General features: G+C 38.2%; 4 protein-coding genes across 4 annotated transcripts in view; all 4 read left to right on the plus strand.

Moving 5' to 3' along the window:
- LOC147865959 (membrane steroid-binding protein 1-like) overlaps positions 1-14146 on the plus strand; it is a 62552-nt gene that overhangs the window by 31745 nt on the left and 16661 nt on the right. The gene's annotated exons all lie outside the window — the stretch shown is intronic.
- LOC147865961 (very-long-chain 3-oxoacyl-CoA reductase 1-like) lies at positions 1687-4592 on the plus strand. The gene is made up of 3 exons (XM_087316296.1): positions 1687-2590; positions 3868-3937; positions 4164-4592. The coding sequence occupies exons 1-3, from the start codon at positions 1902-1904 to the stop codon at positions 4500-4502; spliced, it is 1098 nt and encodes a 365-aa protein (XP_087172422.1). The 5' UTR covers positions 1687-1901; the 3' UTR covers positions 4503-4592.
- Positions 6368-9414, plus strand: LOC147865962 (glycine-rich protein). The gene is made up of 4 exons (XM_087316297.1): positions 6368-6514; positions 6651-6754; positions 7669-7825; positions 9149-9414. Exons 1-4 carry the CDS (start codon positions 6496-6498, stop codon positions 9184-9186), a joined length of 318 nt encoding a protein of 105 aa, XP_087172423.1. The 5' UTR covers positions 6368-6495; the 3' UTR covers positions 9187-9414.
- LOC147865963 (protein CYPRO4-like) lies at positions 11137-14119 on the plus strand. The gene is made up of 2 exons (XM_087316298.1): positions 11137-13263; positions 13500-14119. The coding sequence occupies exons 1-2, from the start codon at positions 11641-11643 to the stop codon at positions 13773-13775; spliced, it is 1899 nt and encodes a 632-aa protein (XP_087172424.1). The 5' UTR covers positions 11137-11640; the 3' UTR covers positions 13776-14119.

The following is a 14146-nucleotide window of genomic DNA, read 5'->3' on the forward strand; positions in this document are numbered from 1 at the left end:
AATCATGTATCTTACTGTTGTGAAAAAGATAAGTTCTTTTGAGGTATGCTTGAAGAACGAATGGTATAAGGAGTACATGCACATGGAGCCAATGCCTAGACTTGGTAATCAGTGGAATGAGTTGCATATGAGCTACATTTGTTGCAAACACTTACACACAAACTAATGGTCTGCGCTATGGGAGTCGATGCCTAAACTTGGTCGAAAGTATCATTTGTTTCATGGGGATTTGTATTGTGTGGCTTGTGCTTGAAAACATGGTTTACATTGCTAGAAACATTTGTTTCTTCCCAAAATCTGTAGGGGTACAATATCACTTGTGGGGCTCATGAAGTGGATGTCAAAAATGTTATTCTCAATGGTAGGTTGAATTAATAAACCTCTCTTGGTAGTTTACAACTGTTTAAAGTACTGAAGTTTTTCAATCATTTCCATTCAGCAAAAACACATTAGGTAGGAGACGAATAAAGTCTTGCATTATAAGTTACATTCTAAATGGATAATCAGATCCACCATGTGCAAAGAAACTAGATGATCCAATATGCCATTCAGAAAGTGTGAATAACTTTATGAAGACAAAATCAAGTTGCATATCCATATCATCTTTTTTAATAATGCATCAATCAAGTGTGAACGCACCAGTCAAAACTGTGGATTGATTTCTGCTTCTACAGACTTCTGAACATAGGAAATCTTCTGTGAGGTTTTTTAGAATGCCACATGCTAGGTTAAAACCATTCTCTAAACTTTAACAAGAATAATGCAATAACGAGATAATGAATTTGGAATCAGCCAACATTTTTCTTCAAATGGGCTGATACCTCCGGTATCTACCTCAATTCTTTCTAATATTGTTGTGGTGGAATGATGTAAGGAGAATCAATTAGTGTCTTGGCTACTAAAACGACAAATAAACAAATTAGATGTTTGTAAACATTAAATTCTTGAATCAACATGATATTCTTGCTATTCAAGAAAACTCCAAATATCGAACTTCCCTTTCTACAACTCTATGCGAGGTCTTTATGGATCTAATAAAAACCCAATTATTAACTCAAACAAGGTGAACTAAGGTTGGCATGTGAGGTCTTTATGGATCTAATAAAAACCCAATTATTAACTCAAACAAGGTGAACTAAGGTTGACATACATGCCGTATTGTTTTGTAAGAGACAGAGGAAAAACACATAAATCAATTCATAAAGGATAAAAGCAAAGACATGCTCGGGGGAGAATTAAGAAATCACCAATCATGTACAAGTCATTTATGGATATTGAGGTAAAATGATATTCATATTTTCACCAAGAAAAATAACTTCATCGTGTGATGGCATACATTTTGTTAATTTGCATCTACCGAACCCTACATGGACCACAACAACATCAACCTTCGCTTTCCCATCATGCCATTATTGAATGGGACTTCTCTCCCTTCTAATGAGATTCATAAGCCCCACGGGGAGACAAACTCATTTCTCGTGCCGTAAACCACCAACATATAAAAGCATGGCACGCATGCTTGTTCGAAGTTATTTAGTCACCGATGATTACCTGCGGAAGGTCCTTTTCTATCCCAAAAGCATCATTCAAACTTCATGACCTTCTCACTGTAATTAAAGGAAGGTGCATACATTCATGCAGTTTCTCGGAACAAGCTGTAGAGGTTTTCGATTCATATGCCTCTTTGTCTCGGAATGGGCGATGCGGCATTCGGATGGCCTCTGTTTGAGCAATCGATACGCAACGGAACATGAAATCTTCGGAACCACTACGATGATGGTGATGGTGATGATGATGATGATGATGGAAATGGTGATGGTGATGGTGATGAATGGCACATATCATAATAAGCTCTCTGTTTCTCCCACCTTTCACCTACCCACCAAAACCTCTTTACTATAATGCCCAACAAAACCCTAGAAAACAGAGCAACAGAGGACCGGGCCATGGTAACCTTGTCTTCCCCTTCCACACCCTCTTCCGTCCTCATCTTCGCACTCGCTGCCTTGGGCACCCTCTCATTACTGAGATCCCTGAGGGCCGCCTCCTCCTGGGTGTGGCGCCACTTCCTGAGGCCGGGGAAAACCCTAACCAACTATGGAACCTGGGCAATCGTCACGGGGTGCACGGATGGCATCGGAAGGGCATTCTCCATGGAGCTGGCGACGCAGGGGCTGAACCTGGTCTTGATCTCCAGGTCCAGGGAGAAGCTGGAGGCGATGGCGGCGGAGATCACAGCCAAGCACAGGGTGGAGGTGCAGAGCTTCGCCATGGATTTCTTCATGGAGGCAGAGGAGGTGCTGGACTCAGGGATGGCCCGCCTCGCAGAGGCGGTGGCCGGCCTCGACATCGGGATCTTGGTGAATAATGCGGGAATCTCTTATCCGTACGCGAGATTCTTCCACGAGGTCGATCCCGAGCTCGCGCGCCGAATGCTCCGGATCAATGTCGGGGCCGTTGTCCGCATGGTGCAGCTCGTGCTCCCGGGCATGATCAAGCGCAAGCGGGGCGCGATCCTCAACCTCGGGTCGGGCTCGGCCTCGGTCCTCCCTTCGGACCCCCTCTATGCACTCTACGCCGGTACCAAAGGGTATACACATTACATATGTGTCTTGTGTGTGTGTGTCTCTCTCTCTCTATGCTTGTGTATGTGAATGTGAATTTCTAGTAGATGACAGATGTATGTCTATGTATTATGTTTGTATGTGTGAATGTGAATGTGTAGTAGTATTATGTTTGTATGTGAATGTGAATTTTAATGTGTAGTAGATGACACATGTATGTCAATGTATTTATGTTTGTGTGTGTCAATGTGAATGTGAATGTGTTGTAGATGTATGGCTATGTAATTACTTTTTGGGGTGTGTCAATGTGAATGTGAATGTTTTGTAGGTGTATGTCTATGTATATGTTTTGTGTGTGTAAATGGAATGTGAATGTGTAGTAGATGTATGTCTATGTATATGTCTGTCTGTGTGGGTGTGACTATTGTAGATGTATGTCTATGCATATGTTTGTGTGTGTGAATGTGAATGCGTATAGACCTAGTAGATGTATGTCTTTCTCTATATATGCTTGTGTCAATGTGTATCTCTTGTAGATTTATGGCTCTCTCTCGTGGGCCAATTTTGTTCTTAGAAGACGTTAACATATCTCTCTCTCTTTCTTTCTTTCTCTCTCTCTGGATGAATGGGTAAATACCCCATTTTTGTTGTAAACCAATTGTCTCACTGGCCAATTTTGGTCTTAGAAGACGTTAATATATCTTTCTTTCTTTCTATGTGTCTATGTGTGAATGTGAATGTGTACATATGTAGTAGATGTATGTCTATATGTTTGTTTGTGAAATCGTATATATCTTGTATATATCCATCTTGTTTGTAGTAGATGTATGTTTATATATTTGCGCACGCGAATGACAATACGTGCATATCTATGTATGTAATAGATGTATGATGTGTGTATACTATGTATATATGTACATGAATGTCTATATGTTTGTGTGTGTGCACGTGAATATGTGTTTATCTGTCTATGTAGAATATGCATGTGTGTTTATCTCCTCTATGTAGCATATGTATTAGAGGAATGTCTATATGTTTGTGTGTGAATGTGTATGTGTATGAAGTACATGTATGTCTATATGTTTGTGTGTGTGATTGTGCATATACTCTAGCTCCTTTTTCGTATTGGCATAATATATATATATATTATATATATATATATATGGTCGATACTCATACATTCATGTGGTATACGTCTGTCCATATGTGAATGAATGCATGGCATATGTTTGTGTGTGTGTGTGAAGAATAAATTTTTTAGTAATGATTCGCTCGTGCTTGTTTTCCTCGCCTCACGATGCAGTTTTGTCGAAAAATTCTCAAGGAGTCTCCACTTGGAGTATAAGAAGAAGGGAATAGATGTCCAATGCCAGGTAAAAAAATAATGTTGAACATGGAGGGATTATAAAATGCCTTTGGTCCTAGGCTCTAACATTCAAAAAGGCAAGGGCATATTCACGAATTTTACTTTGAATTTTGTTCCTTTGGTGAACATTCTCTCGCCTTCGATCTTACATTTATATTCTAGATAGAAAGGAAATTTATATATAGTTTATAAATGCTTTCCTTTGTCAAAATTTGTTTTGTCTTTTGGCTTAGGCTCCATTGCTTGTGACGACAAAGCTATCATCTATTCGGAGGCCATCCTTCTTTTCCCCGACACCGGATGCCTATGCTCGAAGTGGCATCAAATGGATCGGCTATGAACCATTGTGTTCACCATATTGGACTCATTCACTTATATGGAAAGTAGTTGAGATAGTTCCGAGACCTTTATTTGATACGGTTCGTCTCAAGCAATCGATCGATGTGCGAAAGCGTGGGAAGGCTAAAGATGCACGAAAGAAAGACGAGTTTCAAGGTGCTTTGCGTCAACATGACAAATATGTGTTGCTTGCATCTAACAGCTCGAGGATGGAATCGGGAATTCCTTCCTAGGTTCATTTTTAACTCGTGTGAATCCTTTAACAAAATTGGAGACAACCCCCTTTATTTGGGATGCTCTGTTACGTTCACCGAAACAACCCTTAGCATTGTAGTAATATACGTAAAGAAATATTTATTCTCAACCACTCACTCCCCCAAAAAGATGTTGGATAGCGATAACAATATTTAATATTGAAAGATTCATTAAAATATTACCCACTCTTTTAAGGGTGTATTCCTAGATATACAAATGTCTAACAAACTAAGACATGTCGAATTGTAATTATACTTCTTAATTACTAGGAGTTCGATTTATAATTTACCAACAATATTTGGAAGCTTGTCTCATGAAATGTGCTCTTGTGTTTGTCTGTTTTTTATTTATTAGAATACAAATGAGAGCTCCTCTGAAAACTACATTGATACACTTAAAATATTTACATAGTTCTACGAGCAAATCAAACGTGTACTTGTGTAAAACTACATAGCCATTGACATGTCATAAGAGGTGTGTAGGGCCCAATGGATTTGGCAATGATTAATCCCACTCACAAATCGGTAACAAACATCTCCGTTCTACAATGTGTATATCTCATGGATCCGATTTCTTTACACCTTGATATATATTGTATCTCATGTAAAAACCGAAGAACATTTATAAGGTTTTCTCAAAAGTATTTGGTAGTACCCTAATGGAGAGCCATACTTTTGTTAAATTCTAGGAATCTCAAATAATTGTGTGAAGCCACATGAATCTCAATTAACTTATTGGTGTATGTCCATAATGAAGGCGTTATTAAAAAAACTATCTTTGGCTTGCTTTGCAAATCAAAACACCTACACTAAGAGTAGAAGGCAACAAGCATTGTGTGAACGTTGCATGAAGAAACAAGTTTATTTAAGTTGAGAATGAATAAAAAAAGGAATATCTTGAAACGATGTAAAATTCATTGTAACAAGATGTTAGACATTAAAAAGCAATGTGAACATATTGATGAGGCAAAAACCTTGAGTTTAGACTTAGGCATGATGGTGCATCGATAAAGCATGCATTTTGCAGTCTATATTGTTGTGAGTTGAAGTCTTGGCCATGTGTTTGATGAACAAATTTTTCTTACTTTTATTTTGAAAGCATGCAACCTAGCATTCTGCAACTTAAATTCTAGAGCCTTGAGAAGAATAGGGTAAAATGGAGGCAATACCTTGACTTTAAGTAACATCAGATAATGTTCAAACACTTCACTAGCAATATCTTCTCCTAGAGGGGACGGAGTTTGGCAAAGAATCGACAAATATAGATAGAACTATACAAGAGAATTGTATTTTTATGGATACATATAGAACCATATAAGGAAATTGTATGGTTACAAATACATATAGAACCGTATAAAGAAATTGTATTGTATGATACACATATGGAACCACACAAAGAATTTGTATTGTTACCAATACATACACAACCATATAAGGAAACTATATTGTTATGGATACATAAAGAATTTGTACTGTAAGGAAACAATAATGTTATCCATACATATAGGGATTACATAGGGAAATTGTATTGTTATTGCATACATATAGAACCGTCTAAGGAAATTGTATTATTATCGAATACATATAGAACCATATAAGGAAATTGTATTGTTATCGAATACATATAGAACCATATAAGGAAATTGTGTTGTTATCGAATACATATAGAACCGTATAAGGAAAAAGTGTATTGTTATTGATGAATATAGAACCGTATAAGGAATTTGTGTATTGGTATACTGTATACATATAGAACCGTATAAGGAGATTGTATTGTATCGATGCATATAGAACCGTATAAGGAATTTGTATTGTTATTATGTACATATAGAACCGTGTAAGGAAAGGAATACATATCATATATGTACGTACATACGCACATATAGCCTTTGTACCGTATATACGTAGGCTATACGTATATATACTACATTCATAGCATTCTGCAGATACGGAAGACCAGAGAGACAAAGCGATGGCGTATATCGAAGGAGGTCTGCTTCCTCTCCTGTCACCCCCTCCCTCTTCTATTCCTGTCTTTATTTCTTCTCGATTTCGTTTATCTAATTCGATAATTACCTCATGCTTCTGTCTCTTTCTTTCCCTCCCTCCTCGTGTAATGTTTCTCAGGAACGATCAAAGCAAAGCGATCCATGCTTAGATTAAGCATCGTCTCAGATCTGTTCAGGAACATCTGGAATTTCATCGTTACCTTCATCATCACCATGTTCTCTGTGAGTATTCTCCTTCTTCTTTCAATGGATCCCTTGTGTGCGCTTGCTTTGAGGAAAAATTCGTTCTTTCGCTGGTATTTGAAATTTGGTAAGAGCATTTTCTTGATTCGGTAAGGATTTTCTTAACGTTGGTGTACGCGTTTTTTCCTAATCGGGCAAAGATTTATTCGAATCTGGTATTGATTTGTGAAAGAAATTTCATAAAATTTCTTTTCAATCGAGTAACTAGTAAGACCCCTGTTAATCTGCTAAGGGATTTTCTTAATCCGATAAGTAGCTTCTTTATCAGGTAAGGGGATTTTCTATAGTGATAAGGAGCTTATTTATCTGATAAGTAGATTTTCCAAATCTGGTAAAACATGCTTCTTTATCTGATCAGACATTTCTTTACTTTCCTTAATTTAATAAGCCTTGTACAATGGTTTCTTTTTTCCTTTGCTTAGTTCATCAAACGATGTAATATGTAAGAATTTGGTCAGTGGTTGAGAATTCTGTCTTAAGTCTTGCTCAGCCTGGGTCTCCTATCTCTTTGAACTTGGTGGATTATTATGTATGGTGAGTTATTGAAGACTGACTATTATGTTAGTTAATGTATTGGGTAAGGTTTTGAAGGAAGGATTGTTATATTTGTTTATGCATTGTTAAGCTTTTGCTTTAGGATTTGAAATATTAATCAACCAGTTGATATAAGGATTGTTATATTTGTTTCTGCATTGTTAATGTTTTGGTTGAGGATTTGAAATATTAATGAACCAGTTGATATACCTTATCCAATTTTGCTTAACTCAATAAACTTAGCTAAGCTTTTGATGGGGTTAATCTTTGGATTTTTTCTACAAACTTCGTACTTCGCTTTGTTCTGCTAGTATATTTAGAAATATAGATTAATCACATAAGGTTTTTTGTCGCCACAGATGGAGGCGGCGGATTCCTATGGAAAGAAACGATCATCAGAGAAAAGATCCTCTGGGTTTGGCGGCGGCGGCGGTGGTGGCAGTGGTGGTTCAGGAGGTGGTCCATATGGAGGAGGTGGTCCAAGAGGTTTATCAAATATCCGTGGCATTGATCATAGTAACTCTCTCTACCTATACCTTGCATATATTGAATTTATAATTTATAACTTATAAGGTGTTGGACTATATTGTATTTGGACCAAGAGGATTACCAAATATCCAGGACATTGATCACAGTAACTTCCGTCATGACCTAGGTTTTGCCTATATTTTATTTATAATTTAAAATGCACTATATTCTGTTTTCTCTTTTTGCTGTCGTTGTAAAATATGCAATATACTCATGGATGAATGACAACCCACATTCATCTGCAGTTTTTAATCGTATAACCAATTGAATGATTCTATTTGTGGAACTGCTTCAGCTCTTCGTTTATTTCTTTTTGTGAAGTATGCCAAAACTATAGGCACTCTAAAACAAAATTGAAAAACAGTTGACATATGTACCTATTGGCACAAACGAACCAAGATTAAGCTCACAGAAACTTATTCAAAAACTCCTGAAGGATGTTAATCATCTCTCTCTCTCTCTCTCTCTCATGTACATACATGCAGGAGAAGGTGCATAATTTATGAGGAAAGATAAGTACGAAAGTGGTTCATAACGGAGAAGATTAGGAGACGTGTTAGTTCATCTGTGCAATGTAGTAGTAGCTCTGGAAATAAGAGCTGTTGCTCTTTTCTAACTTGCTAATCATGGGCATAGTAAGAAACCTAGGCTCTTGACAAATATCTCGAAGGAATTGTTTCAAAAGCTTCAGAAACTGGAACCTATTTGTCATTCTATGATGCCTGTATAAAGCCTAAATTTCACTACTATTGCTTTTTTCATATTCCCTTGTTTTGGTGGACCATGTCACCGAATTCCTAAGTTTGGTCTCCTGATAGTTCAAGAAGAAAACTGTACTGCAAATAATGGTTTGTTAAAGCAGATAATTCTATGTAGAACCATTTGCCTTAGGCCATTTTATGTTTTTCTTGACTTAATGCTCCTTGTCTAGTAAAAATAGATGTTCTTGGCTTACCTATATGTTCTGTACCTTTTGATGAATGCCATAAGTCTTTTTCTCGTTTTGACAAGAGGCAATTCGCTTGATCTGTTGATAATTGAATTAATGGAGAGATATATAGAGGGCAAGCAAGTTTTTATTGTTACCTGAGTTGGTTAAGAATGTCTCCATGGGCAATCTACTATGTTAGTGGGGATGTGAATCTGTGTCTATGTCTACGGTTGAATAAAATATACTGTGCATGACAATTGTATAGCATCCAAGGTTGGACCCTTGTAAAGAGAGGAGAGAGAAATAGATAAAAGAATATTTTATTCTTTTCTGTTTTAGAATTTGGATAGTCATAGATTGACTGTTTTATTTATTTGCAGGTGCTCCGCCTCCTTGTGGATCATGCTGCGGTGGCTAAAACATGCTACAATACAATTATTCACTCTCAAACATTCACTGTTGAGAGAACTAAAATATTTATTGTGTGCATCAGAACTTTTGGTATTTGTACATGTTTGCCTATGTAACAGACTTCATACCAAACAGTTTACATTACAACCTACATGAATTGATGGTTACCACATTATTGATTGTGACTTTTTCCAAGGGATCTTCTATGCTTAATAACACTTGTTTATAGTTTTTCCCAAGGGATCGTCTCTGTGTAATCTGCGTAATCATACTTGTGATAGTTTAGGGTTCGTTGTGATTTGGTAAAATCACATTACAACCTACATGAATTGATGGTTACCACATTATTGATTGTGACTTTTTCCAAGGGATCTTCTATGCTAAATAACACTTGTTTATAGTTTTTCCCAAGGGATCGTCTCTGTGTAATCTGCGTAATCATACTTGTGATAGTTTAGGGTTCGTTGTGATTTGGTAAACGATTGGAATTTCCTCTTCTGATAGTTTAGTGGGTCAAGATTTGTAGCTATGCTAAAATAGTGTACAATACAGGATTTTGGGAATGGTTTGACGTTGATGTGCTTAGACAGCATACACATTCTCTCTTTAGGGTTGTAAAGATGGAGAGATAAAGATGGGATGTAATGTAGGGTTTCATATGAATCCCTCAAAAGAGATGCAAAAGATGGAATGTAATTTCAAGCCATATGAGGCAAAAATGGAATGTAATGTTAAACATGGGAAGGTCAGCAGCACATTCATTCAGCTTGTCTTGGACTGCTGGAATTTGGGCAGAGCAGGAGAAGGTGACATGCATGCATCTTAATATTTGTGATTAGATGTGTTTTTTAATTATTTTGCTCTGTTCACTGTATGGTGAAGTGGAAGTCTTTAAATGCCATAATATTTGGGATATTTTCATGGTTGAATTTTGTGATTAGATGGTGTTTCTTTTTAATCATATTATTCTGTCCATGGTATGGTACAATTTAAGTCTTCAAATGCAATAAACACATGTATGGCCTAATGATTGTTTGATTGATTAATAGTAAAATCCATTGTACTTTCGTGTTGAGCTTCTCCAGCACAGTATGATGCGAAATTTTTTAACTTCTTTTGAGTGTTGGGCTTTCCTAGATTTGTGTGAATCCACATGGCTAGAACTTTGTAATTAGCCCCTCTAGCCTAGTGTGAACTCATGGTCGAATTCTTCCCAATGTTTAGTGTGCAAGCATATATAATCAGGTCCAAAAGGAATACTAGATTGGGTGGGGGTTCCTCGTTGGCCCCACAAACTTATTCCAGTCTAAGCTTGTGTTTGTGGAGCGGGAAGAGACGTTCATACTCAGCTACCAAATTTGTTCTACATACAGCTGGTGGTTCCATTTTCCTTTTAATAGCTGTGTTAACTACGGGTTTCTATGGAAAACTTCCTGATAATGAGGTGACAATCAAGTTTCCAACATATAACTCAGACCATAGCCCCAACGTTCCTAAGGCAGTCGGGCGTCGAGTAGTCCATAGGATCATAAAAGCAGCAATTATGTATGTTGTGAGCTTTGTTTCCCTAGTGTAGGGATGAACCGACGCAATGGAGAAGTAGAGTCTATACTATATAGCATAAAGAGTTGAGAAGAAGGGTCCATACTATGTATAATAGTATAAAGAGTTGAGATTTCCGGAGAAGAAGAGTCTATACTACGTATATAGTATAAAGAGTTGAGGTTTCCGATGCCGAGAGTAGGCTTCGGAAAAGGCGTAGCATGTCCAAAGAGAACACAAGCAAAAGCATGCGTTGGTGCCCATAAAAGACCAAAATTGGGGTCCCATTGGTCCACGTGTATAACTGACGTGGCATCATCATCCTCATTGGATTGGAGCCCACGCCACAGAAGGAATAAAACACATATAAAGTGAACAAAAAAAACAGAGGATATACAACCAGACTTAAACTCCAACAACTCTGCGGATTAGGGTTTCCGAATTTCTAGCGGAACCAGATTCCATACCCCAGGGTCTTCTGTGGGTTTCTCTTCGGTTCGCACCTGTGATCTGTTCAGTCAAAACGAAGAGGGTTTCTTCTGGATGCGTGAAATTTTACGGTTTCTTTCCCAGTTCAGTGATAACTACGGGTTTTTCCTCCCTGGGGCTCTTTGACTTGCTGATCCGGGGATTCCAGAGTTTCATGCTTATTCAGGGAATTTAGGGATAGTGCTGATTCGAGGAACTTAGGGTTTCTTGCTGATTCCTGGATTTTGGGAATTTAAGGGTTCTTGCTGATTTAGGGAATTTCTTGCTGATTCAGGGAATTTAGGGTCTCTTGCTGATTCAGGGAATTCAGGGTCTCTTGCTTATTTAGGGAATTCAGGGTCTCTTGCTGATTCAGGGAATTTAGGGTCTCTTGCTGATTCAGGGAATTTAGGGTCTCTTGCTGATTCAGGGAATCAGGGATTCCAAGACAATGGGCGCAGGCCATAGCCGTGAAGGTGTGCTCAATGACTCAGAATCCGAATCTGAGGAAATTGAAGAAGAATACCAACAGCCACAAACACCCCCATCATCATCATCAAGTAAAACTACAGATGGTCGTATAAAACCTATTGAAGGCCTTCATAGCATTGATGCGAAGCTTGGATCACTTTCCCTTGGGAGAAAGGGAAATAAGAATGTAGGAGGATCAGGACCTCAAGGGCAGACAAAAGCGAAATTATTCCGACATTTAGGTGGGAACTCACCACAAGCTCAATGGATTGTGGCTGAAAAGAATACTTCTTGGGGGTTCACAAGAGAGAGATATAAAGATGACGAAGGAGAAGAAGAAGATGATGATGATGATGAAGATGAAGAAGATGAAGAAAGATTATTGCATTCATGGGTTCTAGTTGTTGGCGACAAAATCAGAGCTCGAGTTGGAGAAAAGCTACAAGCCAAGTTCTTCGGCGAACAACTCCGTGTCGATTTTGTTCATTTTGGTGTTTGGGCACTCAAGTTTCCTTCTCCTGCCGAGTATAAAACTTTCGAGACCGAGTTTGCGAATTGTGTCTTTGAGAATACCTACATGTTAGAAGCCACAGAAGAAAACAAGTTGAAAGTCTTTGGCAAAGATTTCATGGGTTGGGCTAGACCAGAAGAAGCTGATGATTCGGTTTGGGAAGATGCTGAAGTGAACTTTGAGAAAACACCTCTTTCAAAGACCTTTCAGGAAGACTTTATTGAACCGTCCAAAGGAGGTATAATACAAAGCCTCACCATGGGGGCTCTGGAGCATAGTTTCCTTGTCGGAGCAAATGGCATCGAAGCGGTTAGGAATTTGCCCTCTGGTATCCACGGAAAGGGAGTTTCTTTAGCATTTGATGGGATGAACTCCAATTCATTCCACACTCCCAAGAAAGCTATGCTCATCAAGGGAGAAAGCAATCTCATGGTTTTTAGCCCGTCTAGTGGAGGAGGAAACATGAACCACTCTGGTGGAGTAAATCAAGTTGATATAGGGACGGGTAAAGTTGTTGCCAATTGGAAATTTGAGAAGGATGGGACACCAATAACCATGAGAGATGTAACAAATGAGAGCAAAAGTTCACAATTGGATCCAACAAGCTCCACTTTCCTTGGTTTAGATGATAATAGGCTATGCCGATGGGACATGAGAGATCGCAATGGTATAGTTCAGGAGCTAGATAGTCCTATATTGAATTGGGCTGAGGGACATCAATTCTCTCGAGGCACAAATTTTCAATGCTTTGCATCCACTGGTGATGGAGCAGTGGTTGTGGGTTCTAAAGATGGGAAAATTCGCTTATATGGAACCAGCTCTATGAGAATGGCAAAGACGGCTTTTCCAGGTCTTGGATCTCCCATTACCCACGTTGATGTTACTTATGATGGGAAATGGATACTTGGAACCACAGATTCATATATGATCCTTATTAGCACTGTCTTTAAAGATAAGGATGGAAAGACAAAGACTGGTTTTTCTGGTAGGATGGGCAACAATATCGCAGCACCTAGGCTTTTGAAGCTCAGTCCTCTTGATGCTTATCTTGCCGGGAAGGACTACAGGTTTCATGGTGGTCAATTTTCATGGGTAAGTGTTTGAACCTTTCTTGTTTAGGTTTTAGGGGATGAAAAATTTGAAAATCTACAAAAAATAACACAGGTCGCCTGTTTATGCCAACATAGAAGCCTTCTTTTATGTGGCTTTTTGTTAAGCAAGGGGCATACTATCTTGTTTTATTACTTTGTTCTGTTTTCCAAAGGCCACAAATGGTATTCGTAATGAAAACTTGATTTCAAACTAACAAATTCTTTTATATCATGCAGGTTACAGAGAGTGGTCAACAGGAGCGCAATATAGTGGCATCAGTGGGCAATGTTACTGTGGTATGGAACTTCCGCAGAGTGAAGGAAAGCAATCACGAATGCTATCAAGTCACCCGAGGATTAAAGAGTTGTTATTGTTACCGGATAATCCCAAAAGAAGAATCAATTGTAGATAGCAAATTCATGCATGAAAGCTATTCTTCAATGTCGCCAAATGCTCCTCTGGTCGTTGCTACACCCAAGAAAGTGAGCTGCTTCAATGTAACTAGAGATTAGGTTTGTAAATGTTTGTAACTTCCATTTCATGCTCTAGATGCAGATGTATGTAACCGACTGACAGAATATAAAAATGTTTAGCACTTAACACATTTTGAAGGGTATGTATGTATGTCCGCCCTTTCAATATATTTACTAATACAGGAAACAATAACCACTTCTAGTTTTATCTTCCCTAGCAATTAGGTTTTACATATAACATTGCTTCTTACTCAGATGTGGACTAAATCAGCTCTTGTAATCTGCAGTTGTGAACATTTTGATATGGATCCAGTTTATTTGTAATTTTTGTATCTATCCATTGCCTTGGTTGATGGATTTCATAAACATGATGTTTTTATCTATTCATTGCTTGCTGATCGGTTTCATAG

This window comes from Azolla caroliniana, unplaced genomic scaffold, assembly GCF_043228905.1.
Source record: "Azolla caroliniana isolate FFs.n. ecotype wild unplaced genomic scaffold, voAzoCaro1.0.p SCAF_3, whole genome shotgun sequence".
Lineage (NCBI taxonomy): Eukaryota > Viridiplantae > Streptophyta > Polypodiopsida > Salviniales > Salviniaceae > Azolla > Azolla caroliniana.